The following is a 16,458-nucleotide window of genomic DNA, read 5'->3' on the forward strand; positions in this document are numbered from 1 at the left end:
GATCTTGCAGGGTTCTGAGGCTTGAGATTACAGAGATAGGAAGGGATGAGATCATGAAGGGATATGAAAACAAAGATGAGAATTTTAAATTCGAGGTACTGCCAGACCTGGAGTCAATGCAGCTGAAGAACTCTAGCAGAGAGGAAATAACTAATGCCAACATTGGTGGAGGAGGAAATTAAATAAAGCAAACAACTGTTTCATTTAGGCATTGATTTTTTTCCCCCTGTACATTGCAGTGTTTGTTTATAGGAGATGGTTGAACGAAGGAATCTCCTATCCCCACTGGAGCTCCCCTGCAAACAACCTCCGAATATAATCATATCACAAAATTACAGATATATGAACCTCTTCTAAACATCATGGCTGCACAATCTCCAACTCCTCTTCACGCTGCAGTTGGGGTCCCATAGGGATCAATGTTGGGGCCCTTGCAGTTTGTGGTTTCTATAAACAATTTAGATTTGAATGTAGGAGGGTTATCAGTGAGTTCGTAAATGATACGAAAATTGATAGGGTGGAAAATAATGAGGAGGATAGCCTTAGATTACAGTGGGATATAGATAGGCTGGTCAGATGGGCTGATCAGTGGCAATTGGAATTCAATCTTGATAAGTAAGAGGTGATGCACTTGGGGAGGACAAACAAACCCTGGAACATCTAGATAACAAAGACATCTATTTATTGACCACAGCTCAGCCTTCAACACCATCATTGCCACAAAATTCATCTCCAAACTCCGTGGCCTGGGCCTCAGCTCCTCCCTCTGCAACTGGATCCTGAACATCCTAACCCACTGACCACAATCAGTAAGGATAAGCAACAACACCTCCTCCACGATTATCCTCAACATTGATGCCCCACAAGGCAGTGTTCTCAGTCCCCGACTATACTCCTTGACCATGTGGCCAAATTCCCCTCTAATTCGATTTTCAAGTTTGCTGACGACACCAGCGTAGTGGGTCGGATCCCAAACAATGATGAGACAGAGTACAGGAATGAGATAGAGAATCTGGTGAACTGGTGCGGCAACAATAATCTCTCCCTCAATGTCAACAAAATGAAGGAGATTGTCATCGACTTCAGGAAGTGTAGAGGAGAACATGTCCCTGTCTATATCATGATGTGGAGATGCCAGCGTTGGACTGGGGTAAACACAGTAAGGAGTCTAACAACATCAGGTTAAAGTCCAACAGGTTTATTTGGTAGCAAACGCCACTAGCTTTCAGAGTACCCTGTCTATATCAACAGGGACGAAGTAGAAAAGGTCGAGAGCTTCAGGTTTTTAATTGTCCAGATCACCAACAACCTGTCCTGGTCCCCCCATGCCGACACTACAGTTAATAAAGCCCATCAACGCCTCTACTTCTCAGAAGACTAAGGAAATTTGGCATGTCAGCTACGACTCTCACCAACTTTTACAGATGCATCATAGAAAGCATTCTTTCTGGTTGTATCACAGCTTGGTATGGCTCCTGCTCTGCCCAAGACCGCAATAAACTACAAAAGTCATGAATGTCGCCCAATCCATCACGCTGTGATACTCCGGGGTCACCTCTGTATCTAACGCTATGAACATAAAAACATAAGAACCTAGGAGCAGGAGTAGGCCATCTGGCCCCTCGAGCCTGCTCCGCCATTCAATAAGGTCATGGCTGATCTTTTCGTGGACTCAGCTCCACTTACCCGCCCGCTCACCATAACGTTTAATTCCTTTACTGTTCAAAAGTTTATCTATCCTTGCCTTAAAAACATTCAATGGGGTAGCCTCAACTGCTTCACTGGGCAGGGAATTCCACAGATTCACAACCCTTTGTGTGAAGAAGTTCCTCCTCAACTCAGTCCCAAATCTGCTTCCCCTTATTTTGAGGCTATGCCCCCTAGTTCTAGTTTCACCCACCAGTGGAAACAACTTCCCTACTTCTATCTTATCTATTCCCTTCATAATCTTATATGTTTCTATAAGATCTCCCCTCATTCTTCTGAATTCTAATGAGTATAGCCCCAGTCTACTCAGTCTCTCCTCATAAGCCAACACTCTCAACTCCGGAATCAACCTAGTGAATCTCCTCTGCACCCCCTCCAATGCCAGTATATCCTTTCTCAAGTAAGGAAACCAATATTGTACACAGTACTCCAGGTGTGGCCTCACCAGCACCTTATACAGCTGCAACATAACCTCCCTGGTTTTAAACTCCATCCCTCTAGCAATGAAGAACAAAACTGGAGGTCGGTCACCAGTGGAGTGCCCCAGGGATCTGTTCTGGGACCCTTGCTGTTTGTCATTTTCATAAATGACCTGGATGAGGAAGTGGAGGGATGGGTTGGTAAGTTTGCCGACGACACGAAGGTTGGTGGTGTTGTGGATAGTTTGGAGGAATGTCAGAAGCTGCAGCGTGACATAGATAGGATGCAAGGCTGGGCGGAGAAGTGGCAGATGGACTTCAACTCGGATAAATGTGTAGTGGTACATTTTGGCAGGTCAAATGGGATGAAGGAGTATAATAGGAAGGAGCTTAAGAAGGAAATTAGGAGAGCGAGAAGGGGTCATGAGAAGGCCTTGGCGGGTAAGATTAAGGAGAATCCCAAGGCTTTCTACAAATATGTCAAGAGTAAAAGGATGAGATGTGAAGGCATAGGACCCTTAAAAGGTGAAGGGGGAAAAGTTTGTGCGGAACCGTTAGAAATGGCGGAGCTGCTTAATGAATACTTTACCTCGGTATTCACGGTGGAAAGGGATCTGGGTGGTTGTACTGCTGGTTTGCGGTGGACAGAAAGGATCGAGCATGTGGACATAAAGAAAGAGGATGTGTTGGAACTATTGAATGGCATCAAGGTTGGTAAGTCGCCGGGACCGGATGGGATGTACCCCAGGTTACAGTGGGAGGCGAGGGAGGAGATTGCGGAGCCTTTGGCGATGATCTTTGCATCGTCGATGGAGTATATAATATCAAGGGTAAGACCCTTAGCAGTGTAGAGGATCAGAAGGACCTTGGGGTCCGGATCCATAGGATTCTTAAATCGGCCTTGCAGGTAGAGGTGGTGGTTAAGAAGGCGTATGGTGTGCTGGCCTTCATCAATCGAGGGATTGAGTTTAGGAGTCGGGAGATAATGATGCAGCTTTATAAGACCCTCGTCAGACCCCACTTGGAGTACTGTGCTCAGTTCTGGTCGCCTCATTACAGGAAGGATTTAGAAATTATTGAAAGGGTGCAGAGAAGATTTACAAGGATGTTGCCTGGATTGGGTGGCATGCCTTATGAGGATTGGTTGAGGGAGCTCGGTCTTTTCTCCTTGGAGAGACGAAGGATGAGAGGTGACCTGATAGAGGTGTACAAGGTGTTGAGAGGTATAGATCGGGTGGATTCTCAGAGGCTTTTTCCCAGGGCTGAAATGGCTGCTGCGAGAGGACACAGGTTTAAGGTGCTGGGGAGTAGGTACAGAGGAGATGTCAGGGGTAGGTTTTTCACTCAGAGGGTGGTGGGTGAGTGGAATCGGCGGCCGTCAATGGTGGTGGAGGCAAACTCAATAGGGTCTTTTAAGAGACTTCTGGATGAGTACATGGGACTTAATAGGATTGAGGGTTATAGGTAAGCCTATATATAGGCCTAGGTAGGTAGGGACATGATCGGCGTAACTTGTGGGCCGAAGGGCCTGTTTGTGCTGTAGTTTTTCTATGTTCTAAAATTCCATTTGCCTTCTTAATTACCTGCTGCACCTGCAAAGCAGCTCCTTGAGATTCCTGCACAAGGACACCCAGGTCCCTCTGCACAGCAGCATGCTGCAATTTTTTACCATTTAAATAATAGTCCATTTTGCTGTTATTCCTACTAAAATGGATGACCTCATATTTACCAACATTGTACTCCATCTGCCAGACCCTCGCCCACTCACTTAGACTATCTATATCCCTTTGCAGACTTTCAGCGTCCTCTGCACACTTTGCTCTGCCACTCATCTTGGTGTCATCTGCAAATTTTGACACACTACAATTGATCCCCATTCCAAATCATCTATGTAAATCGTAAATGATATTCCTACGATATTCTCAGGTCACCTCTATATCTGGGGACACCGAACGCTGTGATATTCTGGAGTCACCTCTGTATCTGACGCTGTGGTACTCTGGGCACTCATTCCACTTTGCTCTGAATTCATAACAAATTTTCAAGTCTTTTGAAGTGAAGCAGGTGTTTTGAACCACTGTTTTACTCGTCACCAGAAACCATTTCAGAGCTAAATTACAGTGGGATGGCTGCATTGTGATTCGATGAATGTGTTGCCGGCAGCTGGAGTGTTTAGCTCTCTCTAAGTTGGAAATTATTTGCAGCACATTCTAATACAGTCACACTGTGGGCCTTTTAACAGCTCATCTACTGCAGGTACAGATGGTGCAGAATCACAGACAGTTCCCACTAAATCATTTGAGGAACTCATGGACATAAATATGAATAACACTGAAGTCATGTCTCGGAATGGGTATCAAGCTCATTGAGAACAGTCTTTACAACACCCCGTCAACAAGCACATTCCTTCTTACAGACCCCATGCAGACCTTATACACAACCAGCTCCATGCAACAAATCCTATACGTAAACCTGTGTATTCCCAACATTATCAGCTTGCCAGTGGTGACACACTTGCACCTGAGTCAGACAGCTACGGAATCAAGGCTCACTCCAGAAATTTGAGCACCTATTCTAGGTTGATATACCAGTGCGCTATGTAGGGAGTGCTGCACAGTTGGAGAACTGAGACTACAAATAAGGTAGTTGAATGCATTGTTTAAAAAACGATCTTCTTCACATACATAAATAAATAAACTTCAACAATAACAGTAACTCAGCAGAACAGTAATAACTATGAAACCAGGAGCACTAGTAAAACAGGTCTTGCTTACAGAACACACTTGTACAGACTGAAAAACCCTCCAAAGCCCACGTGTGCTCAGAACCTTGAACAGACATTAAAACAATTACATAGGAGGAAGTCATATAGAACACTCTGTACTCAAAATGATACTGTAATAAAAAACAAAACCAGATCCAGTCACCAACCAGTCACTTCACAGAATCACACATTCTGCACAAGTAAAGTTCTGCATTCCAATTAGAAATATCCAAATTAAAATATCCACAAGATGGAAACGGCTCTGACAAAATTGGACAAATTATAAATTTACCAGCTTCTGTACCCCATGCATGCCGCCTGTGATCTGATGAGAGGCCATTAACATTTAAAAATAAATTCTATTATCTCACTTTAACCATTATAATTAACTACAAGATTCCACTTTTTTTTCCAACAAAACAAACTTTATTGTATATAAACTTAAATAAAACAAGCACGACAGACAACAATATGGTTTACAACGATGGTGTGGTATGCACTCAGGTTTATTCCTTATTTCCCCAAGAATTCCCTTATAAAACATATTAATCTTAAAGTTTACCTATGTAGCGAACAACCTTAAGATTTGGAAGAAGGTGTAACTGGTGTTATCAGCAAGTTTGCGGATGACACGAAGATGGCTGGAATTGCGGATAGCGAAGAGCATTGTCGGGCAATACAGCAGGATATAGATAGGCTGGAAAATTGGACGGAGAGGTGGCAGATGGAGTTTAATCCGGATAAATGCGAAGTGATGCATTTTGGAAGAAATAATGTAGGGAGGAGTTATACAATAAATGGCAGAGTCATCAGGAGTATAGAAACACAGAGGGACCTAGGTGTGCAAGTCCACAAATCCTTGAAGGTGGCAACACAGGTGGAGAAGGTGGTGAAGAAGGCATATGGTATGCTTGCCTTTATAGGACGGGGTATAGAGTATAAAAGCTGGAGTCTGATGATGCAGCTGTATAGAACGCTGGTTAGGCCACATTTGGAGTACTGTGTCCAGTTCTGGTCGCCGCCCTACCAGAAGGACGTGGAGGCATTGGAGAGAGTGCAGAGAAGGTTTACCAGGATGTTGCCTGGTATGGAGGGTCTTAGCTATGAGGAGAGATTGGGTAGACTGGGGTTGTTCTCCTTGGAAAGACGGAGAATGAGGGGAGATCTAATAGAGGTATACAAGATTATGAAGGGTATAGATAGGGTGAACAGTGGGAAGCTTTTTCCCAGGTCGGAGGTGACGATCACGAGGGGTCACGGGCTCAAGCTGAGAGGGGCGAAGTATAACTCAGACATCAGAGGGACGTTTTTTACACAGAGGGTGGTGGGGGCCTGGAATGCGCTGCCAAGTAGGGTGGTGGAGGCAGGCACGCTGACATCGTTTAAGACTTACCTGGATAGTCACATGAGCAGCCTGGGAATGGAGGGATACAAACGATTGGTCTAGTTGGACCAAGGAGCGGCACAGGCTTGGAGGGCCGAAGGGCCTGTTTCCTGTGCTGTACTGTTCTTTGTTCTTTGTTCTCTGGAGAATTCTCAGAGGTAAAACTTTAATTAACCCTTTCTTGACTGTGAATGCCCAGTCTTCTGTTCTGGTTACTTTTCAATACCTGCAAGCTAATTCAGCTAATTACTTTCTTTTACAATAAGGCACTGAGACCCCCACTGTAGATTCTCCCACTAACATTGAACTCGGCAATCATAGCTTCTGTTCCTCAAGGTTCAAATAGATTAAGCGTCATCTGTGGCTTTCCACGTGGTCAGTGATGAATTTAGTCTTTTTTCTGCTTACAGTGCAGGTCTGTCCAACTGTCATTTATTTTGGCTAACTTCTCCGTGAGCTGGAAAGCACACAAGGTCCAAACTGCAACTAAGAACCTCTCGCAGCAAACACCCAGATAAATTGAAATCAGACATATCCATGACAATGCAGCCTATTCTGGGCTATCCTCAAACTGACCTTTAAGTTAATTATCCCAAATTTACAGTTTCTCTTGCTAAGTAAAGACTTTTTTTCTATTTCTTCTAAGCTGATACTAAACAAGCAACCATGGACGACTTTCTGAACTGCTATTTCATTTTAGCTGTTCTGGCAATCACCAAAGCCAGCATTTTAATTATTTACTTTCAAAACAATAATCTTCAGAGAACTAAATGTTACCCCTAAAAATATCAACACGAATGAACTAGATATTCACAGCAATTCCACAGCTTTACTGTGAGCTTATGCTGTCCTTACCTTAGTTTCTGTACTGTTCCCCTCAGCAATGACAGTGTTGAGAGAATGGTTTCTTGTGGAGGTTTCCACTGCAATGCGTACCTCCACTCCAGGCAGCGGAGTCCCAACAGCCCCTAGATTCAAAACACAAACGGAGATACAATAGGCAGTGAGAATTCTTTTTACCGCCACCGGACCGCCCCCCACCCCGCCTCCTCAAAGTGCAGGAAATGAGAACCCCTTGTAATAACATCCAAAATACAAAAGGCAATGAAAACCCCTGTAAATACCACCTTCCAAGAAACAAAAGGCAGGGAGAAAACCATGTATATTGCTAGAAACTCTTATAGAAATAAAAAACCCTTATAGTATGAGAAACACCAGGTAGTGAGAACACCATGTAAATACCCCCATCTGTTAGGGACCAGATCAGATACCCCCAGGTAGATTAGAGACCTAGACCCCCAACTTTATTTGATTTTGGCATTAGTGGAGGCAATTGTTGTTTTGTTCCAGACGTGATTCTCTTAACCCACTAGGAAGATTTTATTAAAACAAACTTTCTTTAAGAACACAGTTAGAATACAACAAAAAGAATTAGCATAACTTTTACCAATTGAAATACTTAAACATGACAAGGTATAATTCTTAACAGCTATCTATCTCTACAGTTCCAATTTAAGCAACATCCCCATAGACATAAATCCTTCTACGGAATCAATTAGCGCAAAAACAGATATGCTCATGTGGATGCTAGATTTCAAGTCTTTTAACCCCTTGGACTGATACAGAAAAACACCTATCATTTGACTCCCATACAGCAGTTTCCAGAGAAAGATCTACCCTCAAGCTGCAGAGCTTCATTGAAAAATAGAAACTAGAAGCAAGAGTATGCCATTTGGCCCTTTGAGCCTGTTCAACCATTCATTATCATGGCTGATCATCAAATTCAACAGCCTGATCCCGCCTTTCCCTCATATCCTTTGATCTTTGTAGCCCCAAGAGCTATGTCTAATTCCCTCTTGAAATCACACAACATTTTGGCCTCAACTACTTTGTGGTAGTGAATTCCACACATTCACCACCCTCTGGGTGAAGAAATTTCTCCTCACCTCGGTTCTAAAAGGTTTACCCCTTATCCTCAAACTATGACCCCTAGTTCTGGGCTCCCGCACTACTGGGAACATTCTTTCTGAATCTACCCTGTCTAACCCTGTTAGAATTTTATATGAGCTTCTATGAGATCCCCTCTCACTCTTCTAATCTCCAATGAATATAGAAGAAGATCTTCAGAAGATAGAAACCCTACAGTGCAGAAGGAGGCCATTCGGCCCATCGAGTCTGCACCGACCACAATCCCACCCAGGCCCTACCCCCACATATTTTACCTGCTAATCCCTCTTAACCTACGCATCTCAGGAGCAATTTTTAACCTGGCCAATCAACCTAACCCGCACATCTTTGGACTGTGGGAGGAAACCGGAGCACCCGGAGGAAACCCACGCAGACACGAGGAGAAAATGCAAACTCCACACAGACAGTGACCCGAGCCGGGAATTGAACCCGGGACCCTGGAGCTGTGAAGCAGCAGTGCTAACCACTGTGCTACCGTGCCGCCCCAGAAGAAATCATAGAAATCATAGGAACCCTACAGTGCAGAAGGAGGCCATTCGGCCCATCGAGTCTGCACCGACCACAGTCCCACCCAGGCCCTACCCCCACATATTTTACCCACTAATCCCTCTAACCTACACATCTCAGGACTCTAAGAGGCAATTTTTAACCTGACCAATCAACCTAACCCGCACATCTTTGGACTGTGGGAGGAAACCGGAGCACCCGGAGGAAACCCACGCAGACACGAGGAGAATGTGCAAACTCCACACAGACAGTGACCCGAGCTGGGAATCGAACCCGGGACCCTGGAACTGTGAAGCAACAGTGCTAACCACTGTGCTACCGTGCCGATGAAAATTTTTAATCCGAACCGACTTAGTGTCTCCTCAAATGACAGTCCTGCCATCCCTGGAATCAGGCTTTCAGAGCCTAGATCAGATTATGATGGTGCTAACCAGTCACTTTCCCACACAAACGCTTTGGGCAAGAACACAAAAAATAGGAGCAGGAATAGATCACGAAGCATTCGGAACAAGGTGAGTGAGTTGATGGTGCAAATCAGCACAAGTGGGTACGATCTAGTGGCCATTACAGAAACGTGGCTGAAAGGTGACCAGGACTGGGAGATGAATATCCAGGGGTATCAGGCGTTTAGGAAGAATAGACAGGAAGGAAAAGGTGGTGGGGTCGCGCTATTAATAAGAGATAATATCAGGGTAGTACTGAGGGATGACATAGGCTCTGAGGAACAAAACGTGGAATCATTATGGGTAGAGATGAGGAATAGTAGAGGGAGAAAGACACTAGTAGGTGTGGTATATAGGCCCCCAAATAATAATGTTGAGGTAGGGAGGGCTATAAACAAGCAGATAAGGGATGCGTGTAAAAACGGAACGGCAATAATCATGGGGGACTTCAACATGCACATTGACTGGCAGACTCAAGTCGGTAAGGGTGGAATGGAGGAAGAGTTCTTAGAATGCTGTCGGGATAGTTTCCTTGAACAGCATGTTACGGAACCGACGAGGGAATGAGCTATTTTGGATCTGGTATTGTGTAACGAGGTAGGTAGAATTAAGGATCTTATTGTGAAGGACCCTCTTGGGTCTAGTGACCACAATATGGTCGAATTTCTGATTCAGATGGAAGAGGAGAAAGTTTGGTCTCAAACCAGTGTCCTCTGTTTGAACAGAGGGAAATATGATAGGATGAGGGATGAATTGGCTAAGGTAGACTGGGAGAGCAGGCTGGCAGGTAGGATAGCTGAGGAACAGTGGAGGATTTTTAAGGAGATCCTTTTCAGTTCTCAGCAAAAATATATTCCAGCAAAAAACAAGGATTGTAAGAAAAGGGAGAACCAGCCGTGGATAACGAAGGAAATAAAGGAGAGTATTAAAATAAAAACAGCTGCGTACAGAGTGGCCAAAAATAGTGGAGAAACAAGTGATTGGGAAAAATTTAAGAAACAACAAAGAGAGACTAAGAAAGCGATAAAGAAAGGAAGGATAGACTATGAAGCTAGGCTAGCAATTAATATAAAAAATGATAGTAAAAGTTTTTATAAATATATAAAAAGGAATAGAGTGGCTAGAGTGAATGTTGGACCCTTGGAGGACGAGAGGGGGGAGTTAATAGTGGGAAATGAGGAAATGGCTGAGTCTTTAAATACGTTTTTTGTGTCGGTCTTCACGGTGGAGGACACAAATAGTTTGCCAAATATTAACGATAGAGGGTTGGCAGCAGGAGAAATACTTAATACGATTAATGTTACCAGAGAGGCAGTGCTGGGTAGACTAATGGGACTGAAGGTGGACAAGTCCCCGGGTCCGGATGGAATGCATCCCAGGGTATTGAAAGAAATGTCAGAGGTAATAGTGGATGCGTTAGTGATTATTTATCAAAACTCGTTGCATTCTGGGGTAGTGCCGGTTGATTGGAAAACGGCTAATGTTACGCCGCTGTTTAAAAAAGGAAGGAGACAAAAGGCGGGTAACTATAGGCCGGTCAGCTTAACGTCTGTAGTAGGGAAAATGCTGGAATCCATTATTAAAGAGGAGATAGCAGGGCATCTGGATAGAAATGGTTCGATCAATCAGACGCAGCATGGATTCATGAGGGGAAAGTCGTGCTTGACGAACATGTTGGATTTTTATGAAGATGTGACTAGGGCGGTTGATGGAGGAGAACCGGTGGATGCGGTGTTTTTGGATTTCCAAAAGGCGTTTGATAAGGTGCCCCATAAAAGGCTGCTGAAGAAGATTAGGGCACACGGAGTTGGGGGTAGTGTGTTAAAGTGGATTGGGGACTGGCTATCCGACAGGAAGCAAAGAGTCGGAATAAATGGGTGTTTTTCCGGTTGGAGGAAGGTAACTAGTGGCGTGCCGCAGGGATCGGTACTCGGGCCGCAACTGTTTACCATTTATATAGATGATCTGGAGGAGGGGACGGAGTGTAGGGTAACGAAGTTTGCAGACGACACAAAGATAAGTGGAAAAGTGAATCGTGTGGAGGACGGAGAAGATCTGCAGAGAGATTTGGACAGGCTGAGTGAGTGGGCGAGGATATGGCAAATGGAGTATAACGTTGAGAAATGCGAGGTTATACACTTTGGAGGAAATAATAACAAATGGGATTACGATCTCAATGGAAACAAATTAAAACATGCTACCGTGCAAAGGGACCTGGGGGTCCTTGTGCATGAGACGCAAAAGCCCAGTCTGCAGGTACAACAGGTGATCAAGAAGGCAAATGGGATGTTGGCCTATATTGCGAGGGGGATAGAATATAAAAGCAGGGATGTCTTGATGCACCTGTACAGGGCATTGGTGAGGCCGCAGCTGGAATACTGTGTGCAGTATTGGTCCCCTTATATGAGGAAGGATATATTGGCATTGGAGGGAGTGCAGAGAAGGTTCACCAGGTTGATACCGGAGATGAGGGGTTTGGATTATGAGGAGAGGCTGAGGAGATTGGGTTTGTACTCGTTGGAGTTTAGAAGGATGAGGGGGGATCTTATGGAGACTTATAAGATAATGCGGGGGCTGGATAGGGTGGAGGCGGAGAGATTCTTTCCACTTAGTAAGGAAGTTAAAACTAGAGGACACAGCCTCAAAATAAAGGGGGGTCGGTTTAAGACAGAGTTGAGGAGGAACTTCTTCTCCCAGAGGGTGGTGAATCTCTGGAATTCTCTGCCCACTGAGGTGGTGGAGGCTACCTCGCTGAATATGTTTAAGGCGCGGATGGATGGATTCCTGATCGGTAAGGGAATTAAGGGTTATGGGGATCAGGCGGGTAAGTGGTACTGATCCACGTCAGATCAGCCATGATCTTATTGAATGGCGGGGCAGGCTCGAGGGGCTAGATGGCCTACTCCTGCTCCTATTTCTTATGTTCTTATATGGCCGTCGAGCCTTCTCCACCATTCAGAACAATCATTGTGGATTATTGGCTTCAACTCCACTTTCTCACCCTCTCCCCATATCCCTTGATTCCCTGAAAGGCCAAAGTTAGTCTATCCCAGCCTTGAATATATTCAACGATGGAGCATGTACAACTAGGGTAAAGAATTCTAAAGACTCACAACCCTTTGAGGGAAGTAATACCCCCTCATTTCAGTGCTAAATAATAGGCCCCTTATCCTGAGTGTGCCCTGATGTTTTAGATTGCACAACCAACTGAAACAATTTTGCAGCGTCTACTCTATAAAACCCCAATTAAACATAAAAACCATTTTCTTGGAACACAAGTGCCCAGGCACTCAAGTGCTCACTGTTCTTTAATGCCTTACTCTGGGCTTACCTGGAATACGGACTCCATGCACCGGGTTAGACAAAGCCATTCCTATCTCGGTCATCCCATATCGCTCCAACAATGTGTGACCGCTGATTTCCTTCCATTTCTCCAGGATTGGTTCAGGAAGAGCAGATGATCCTGAAACCATTAACCTCAAAAATGAAAAAATACATAGTTAACAACTATCTTACCACAATAACTCTCTAATGGCCATGAGATAAAAGGCTATCAGCATGGATACAAAATTGGCTGAGGGATAGAAATGGAGAGTTGCGATGAATGACTGTTTTTCAGATTGGATGAAAACATACAATGAAATTGGAAATTAGTCTGCAGGTATGTACACACACACGTACACACACACTTGACATCCAGCTGAAGGCTACCATGCGTATCAGCACTGGAACAGTACGTACAACACCACTCCCTTGGCTCCCTGTCATGGCAACCATCATTCCTCCACATATCCACCGAATTGCAATACCCACAAAATGATAGAAAAGGGTTTGCAATGCCCCCCACCTGCCACTTCATGCTGATCTATTCAGCTCACCCAAAGTACAACTCCCATCAAGAAGAACGTTCTGGATAAACTCTCTCACACGGGACTTCAATGCAAATTCCACCTGGACAAATGTATGGGAATCATTGGACAAAACAAACTAGTAACTGATATCAAACCAAACCCAACCTAACAGCTGCCTGGTTTCAACCTTTCAAGGAAAAAGTGGTCCACCCTCAACAGGTTCAGGAGGCAATGGCCTAGTGGTATTATCGCTAGGCTATTAATCCAGAAACTCAGCTAATGTTCTGGGGACCCAGGTTCAAATACTGCCACGGCAGATGGTGGAAATTTGAATTCAATAATAAAGAAAAAAATCAGGAATTAAGAATCTACCGATGACCATGAAACCCTTGCCAATTGTCAGAAAAATCCATCTGGTTCACTAATGTCCCTGAGGGAAGGAAATCTGCTGTCCTTATCTGGTCTGGCCTATATGCGACTCCAGGGCCACAGCAATACAGTTGGCTCTCCACTGCCCTCAGGCAATTCGTGACGGGCAATAAAGCTGGCTAGCCAGCAACGCACACGTCCCACAAATGAATTTAAAAAAAGGATCGGCCATGGCCCCTGCTTAGCCAATCTCCACAGATGGGGCATTAGTATCAGCCGCCAATGTGCCTGTGGGGAAGAGTAAACTGCACCACATCATAGAAGAGTGTCCAATCCACAGACTCATTTGATTTGATTTATTGTCACATGTATTAACATACAGTGAAAAGTATTGTTTCTTACGTGCTATACAGACAAAGCGTGGAGAAGGAAAGGAGAGAGTGCAGAATGTAGTGTTTCAGTCATAGCTAGGGTGTAGAGAAAAATCAACTTAATCCGAGGTAGGTCCATCCAAAAGTCTGACAGCAGCAGGGAAGAAGCTGTTCTTGAGTCGGTTGGTACGTGACCTCAAACTTTTGTACCTTTCTCCCAACGGAAGAAGGCGGAAGAGAGAATGTCCGGGGTGCGTGGGGTCCTTAATTATGCTGGCTGCTTTGCCGAGGCAGCGGGAAGTATAGACAGAGTCAATGGATGGGAGGCTGGTTTGCATGATGGATTGGGCTACATTTGCGACCGTTTGCAGTTCCTTGTGGTGTTGGGCAGGGCAGGAGCCATACCAAGCTGTGATACAACCAGAATGCTTTCTATGGTGCATCTGTAAAAGTAGCTGACATGCCAAATTTCCTTAGTCTTCTGAGAAAGTAGAGGCGTTGGTGGGCTTTCTTAACTATAGTGTCTCTTTCTTAACTATAGTGACTCAGCGGAGGCCTATCCACACTTAACACAGCAGCACAGGAAGAAACGTTTTGGCTTAGGGGCTTTGCATTTGCTAAATAAATAATCAATATATTGATTGGGCGAATCAAATTAGCAACAATACTGTGGCAGATGAATTCCTGGAGTGTGCACAAGATTTTTTTAGACCAGTATGTCATAGATCCAAATAGGGAACATGCTGTCCTAGGTTTGGTATTATGCAGTGAGAAGGGGTTAATTAATAATCTTGTTGTGTGGGATCCTTCAGGGAACAGTGACCGTAACATGATAGAATCTTCATTAGGATGGAAGGTGAAGAAGTCTGTTCTGAAACTAGGGTCCTATATCTAAACAAAGTAAACTATGAAGCGAGTTGACCGAGTCCTGGACTCACCCGAGGAAGGAGCAACGTTCCGAAAGCTCGTGTTTCCAAATAAACCTGTTAGACTTTAACCTGATGTTGTGAGACTTAGAACATAGAACATAGAACATTACAGCGCAGAACAGGCCCTTCGGCCCACGATGTTGCACCGACCAGTTAAAAAAAAAACAAACTGTGACCCTCCAACCTAAACCAATTTCTTTTCGTCCATGAACCTATCTACGGATCTCTTAAACGCCCCCAAACTAGGCGCATTTACTACTGATGCTGGCAGGGCATTCCAATCCCTCACCACCCTCTGGGTAAAGAACCTACCCCTGACATCGGTTCTATAACTACCCCCCCTCAATTTAAAGCCATGCCCCCTCGTGCTGGATTTCTCCATCAGAGGAAAAAGGCTATCACTATCCACCCTATCTAAACCTCTAATCATCTTATATGTTTCAATAAGATCCCCTCTTAGCCGCCGCCTTTCCAGCGAAAACAATCCCAAATCCCTCAGCCTCTCCTCATAGGATCTCCCCTCCATACCAGGCAACATCCTGGTAAACCTCCTCTGCACCCTCTCCAAAGCCTCCACATCCTTCCTGTAATGTGGGGACCAGAACTGCACACAGTACTCCAAGTGCGGCCGCACCAGAGTTGTGTACAGTTGCAACATAACGCTACGACTCCTAAATTCAATCCCCCTACCAATAAACGCCAAGACACCATATGCCTTCTTAACAACCTTATCTACTTGATTCCCAACTTTCAGGGATCTATGCACACATACACCTAGATCCCTCTGCTCCTCCACACTATTCAAAGTCCTCCCGTTAGCCCTATACTCAACACATCTGTTATTCCTACCAAAGTGAATTACCTCACACTTCTCCGCATTAAACTCCATCCGCCACCTCTCGGCCCAACTTTGCAACCTGTCTAAGTCTTCCTGCAAACTACGACACCCTTCCTCACTGTCTACCACACCACCGACTTTGGTGTCATCAGCAAATTTGCTAATCCACCCAACTATACCCTCATCCAGATCATTAATAAATATTACAAACAGCAGTGGCCCCAAAACAGATCCCTGAGGTACACCACTTGTAACCGCACTCCATGATGAATATTTACTATCAACCACCACCCTCTGTTTCCTATCCGCTAGCCAATTCCTGATCCAATTTCCTAGATCACCCCCAATCCCATACATCTGCATTTTCTGCAGAAGCCTACCATGGTGAACCTTATCAAACGCCTTCCTAAAATCCATATATACCACGTCCACTGCCTTGCCCCCATCCACCTCCTTGGTCACTTTCTCAAAAAACTCAATAAGGTTAGTAAGGCACGACCTACCTGCCACAAAACCATGCTGACTATCACCTATCAATTCATTACTCTCCAAATAACTATAAATCCTATCCCTTATAATTTTTTCCAACATCTTGCCGACAACAGAAGTGAGACTCACCGGTCTATAATTCCCGGGGAAGTCTCTGTTCCCCTTCTTAAACAATGGGACAACATTCGCTAACCTCCAATCTTCTGGTACTATACCAGAGGCCAACGTCGACCTGAAGATCAGAGCCAGAGGCTCTGCAATCACTTCTCTTGCCTCCCAGAGAATCCTTGGATAAATCCCATCCGGACCAGGGGATTTATCTATTTTCAGACCCTCCAGAATATCCTGCACATCCTCCTTATCAACTGTAATACTGTCTATTCTACTCCCTTGCAACCCAGTGTCCTCCTCAGCTATAT

General features: G+C 44.7%; 1 protein-coding gene across 4 annotated transcripts in view; it reads right to left on the reverse strand.

Annotated features, from left to right (window-relative positions):
* acsf3 (acyl-CoA synthetase family member 3) overlaps positions 1–16,458 on the reverse strand; it is an 84,560-nt gene that overhangs the window by 47,615 nt on the left and 20,487 nt on the right. For all 4 annotated transcript variants that reach the window (XR_013497681.1, XM_078212081.1, XM_078212082.1 and 1 more), the window contains 2 exons: positions 12,524–12,669; positions 7,130–7,242 (listed from right to left, as the gene is read on the reverse strand). Coding sequence is in view for 3 of the 4 variants with exons in the window: in XM_078212081.1 (XP_078068207.1) it covers positions 7,130–7,242; positions 12,524–12,669 (259 nt within the window). In the remaining variant the exon portion in view is untranslated. The remainder of the gene's footprint in view (positions 1–7,129; positions 7,243–12,523; positions 12,670–16,458) is intronic.

The sequence above is a fragment of the Mustelus asterias genome, chromosome 4 (genome assembly GCF_964213995.1).
Source record: "Mustelus asterias chromosome 4, sMusAst1.hap1.1, whole genome shotgun sequence".
Lineage (NCBI taxonomy): Eukaryota > Metazoa > Chordata > Chondrichthyes > Carcharhiniformes > Triakidae > Mustelus > Mustelus asterias.